The sequence below is a fragment of the Jaculus jaculus genome, chromosome 14, assembly GCF_020740685.1.
Source record: "Jaculus jaculus isolate mJacJac1 chromosome 14, mJacJac1.mat.Y.cur, whole genome shotgun sequence".
Lineage (NCBI taxonomy): Eukaryota > Metazoa > Chordata > Mammalia > Rodentia > Dipodidae > Jaculus > Jaculus jaculus.
Genome location: NC_059115.1, coordinates 25,677,888 through 25,680,501, shown reverse-complemented (window position 1 = coordinate 25,680,501; position 2,614 = coordinate 25,677,888). Strand labels below are relative to the sequence as shown.

Genomic DNA, 2,614 nt, shown 5'->3' with positions numbered 1-2,614 from the left:
TTACTAGCAATGAAGAACACAGTCAATGAAATAAAAAACTCTGTAGAAAATCTCACCAGTAGGATGGATGAGGGAGAGGACAGAATATCTAAGCTAGAAGACCAGGTGGCAGATCTCATACAGTCCAACAAAGAGAAAGACAAACTTACAGAAAAGTATGAGTGGGAATTTCAAGATATTCGGGATACTATGAAAAGATCCAATATAAGAATTCAGGGCGGCAGGGGGTCATGGAGCCGGCGCCGGGCTAGCGGGCGCGGCGATGTCAGGCTACGCGCGCCGCCCTGGCGCGCCCCCGCTGTCCCGGACTCGGAGCCTCGTCGTTCCCGACGATTTTGGCTATGGAAAGGGAAAATGTACAAAGCAAAGTCCATCAGGAGCCCACGAGACACGTTTTGGAGATGACAAACCGGAAGACCTTGAAGAGGCTAATCCATTCTCCTTTAAAGAGTTTCTAAAAACCAAGAACCTTAGCCTGTCGAAAGAAGACACGTCAACCAACAGTAGGACTTATCCGAAGGAAGCATCAAGGCACCCATTGGGACTAGTCCACAGTTCTCCAACCTCTCAGACCATGGGATATGGCCTGGATTATCAGCAGCCATTTTTTGAAGACCCAACAGGAGCCGGTGACCTGGAAGAGGAGGAAGAGGAGGATGGGTGGGATGGAGCCTACATGCCATCTACCGTGGAACAGACTCACTCCTCCAGGGTCACAGGCAGCACGTCACCCTGTGACACATACCTTTCCTTTTTCTCCAACACATCGGAGCTTGCAGGACCCGAGTCTTTGCCCCCATGGACCATTAGTGACACCAACTCGCATGTTTCCCCGGCATCTCCAGCCAGGAGTCCAGGTGCAGACTTTGCAGCACACGGAGAATCCTCGGGAGACTGACACCCGCGGACGCTGCAGCTAAAAGACGAAAATTCTAAACTAAGAAGAAAGCTGAATGAGGTTCAGAGCTTCTCTGAAACTCAAACAGAAATGGTGAGGACACTGGAGCGGAAGTTGGAAGCAAAGATGATCAAGGAGGAGAGTGACTTCCATGACCTGGAGTCGGTGGTCCAGCAAGTCGAGCAGAACCTCGAACTAATGACTAAACGGGCTATAAAGGCAGAAAATCATGTGGTAAAGCTGAAACAGGAAGTAAGCTTGCTCCAGGCACAGGTCTCCAGCTGCAAGAGGGAAAATGAAGCCTTGCGTGCAGGCCAGGGCACCAGCCTTACAGTGGTGAAACAGAACACGGAAGTGGCCTTGCAGAACCTCCGCATTGTCATGAACAATGCACACTCATCCATAAAGCAGCTGGTGTCTGGAGCAGAAACACTGAATCTTGTTGCTGAAATCCTGAAATCTATCGACAGAATTTCCGAAGTTAACAAGGAGGAGAAGTCTTGAGAACCGCTTGTTGCTACCAGCTCCTACCCTTGCGCCACGTCATCTGAGTGGGCACCCATAACTATGCAGCCTTAGCCAAAGCATTTATCATGAGACCCTGAAATCATGACCTGTAGCAGTGTCAATGGCTCCTTTCCATGAGCCACACCTCTGTTTTACATGCAGTCTGTGGTGAAATCCCACCATTTATAGATTCACTGATCTACTGAAAGACATTTTTATAAAAGCCAGCAATTTTTAAAGGTTACCAAACCTGGAAACACTTTGTAATGAGCATTTTCCATCATTCTCTCAGATGTTCGCTGGAGGATAAGCTCATGGCTCACCCTCAATGTCCTAGAACACTAAGCAAGTTGGCACGGACGTGAACGGTCTGGACAGGGACTCACTTGTGCCTTTGTGCTGTCAGTCGGCGCCCGGCTAGCTGACAGCTCCCACTGCAGTGTGCACAGGGTGGCTGCTGCAGACGGCAGCCCCAGTGCGGAGGCTCTGCTGGGTGGATGCTGCTGTCCTCCCTCCGGGACCATGGTGACCTACGTAGACATTCCACATCGCAGCGCTGTCAAAACTCACCGTTGTGAGCTTTCTTCTTTGGAAAGCCAACTGGGGAGGGGAGTTTGATGAATATGTCAAGGGATATTTTGTTCACACTGCAGGAATTTAAAGGATACACCCACGTGGAACCGACGCCATGTCTCTGGGCTGCCGAACCACTCTGCTATGGGACGATACAACCAGCGCTTTGTGCTGATTTGGGGTGCTGGGGGGGCATCTTCCTGTGGATTTTAAATTTTTTTCCTTTTCCCCTCCTGTTCAGATTGATAACTTTGCTGTTTAAATAAATCCCAAAGTTCTTAAGTGCTAAAAAAAAAAAAAAAAAAAAAAAGAATTCAGGGCATAGTAGAAGAAGAAGAATTCCACTCCAAAGGCATAGTAGGCGTCTTCAACAAAATCATAGAAGAAAATTTCCCCCAAATTGGGAAAGAGGTGCCAATGCAGATACAGGAAGCCTTTAGAACCCCAGCCAGACAAAACCCAGAAAAAACCTCTCCTCACCATATTATAATCAAACTTCCAAACACACACACCAAAGAAAAAATATTGAAAGCAGTTAGAGAGAAAAATCAAGTTACCTACAAAAGCAAGCCCATCAGGATTACAGCAGATTATTCAACACAAACTTTTAAAGCCAGAAGGGTTTGGAGTGATATA

General features: G+C 47.9%; 1 protein-coding gene across 1 annotated transcript; it reads left to right on the top strand.

Annotated features, from left to right (window-relative positions):
- The first annotated feature begins 262 nt into the window (after positions 1–262).
- On the top strand, positions 263–2,260 carry LOC123454743 (endosome-associated-trafficking regulator 1-like). Its single transcript, XM_045133925.1, is given in 2 exon segments — positions 263–332; positions 402–2,260. Coding segments are annotated over 2 exon segments (1,071 nt in total). The 3' UTR covers positions 1,403–2,260.
- The last annotated feature ends 354 nt before the right edge of the window (positions 2,261–2,614 follow it).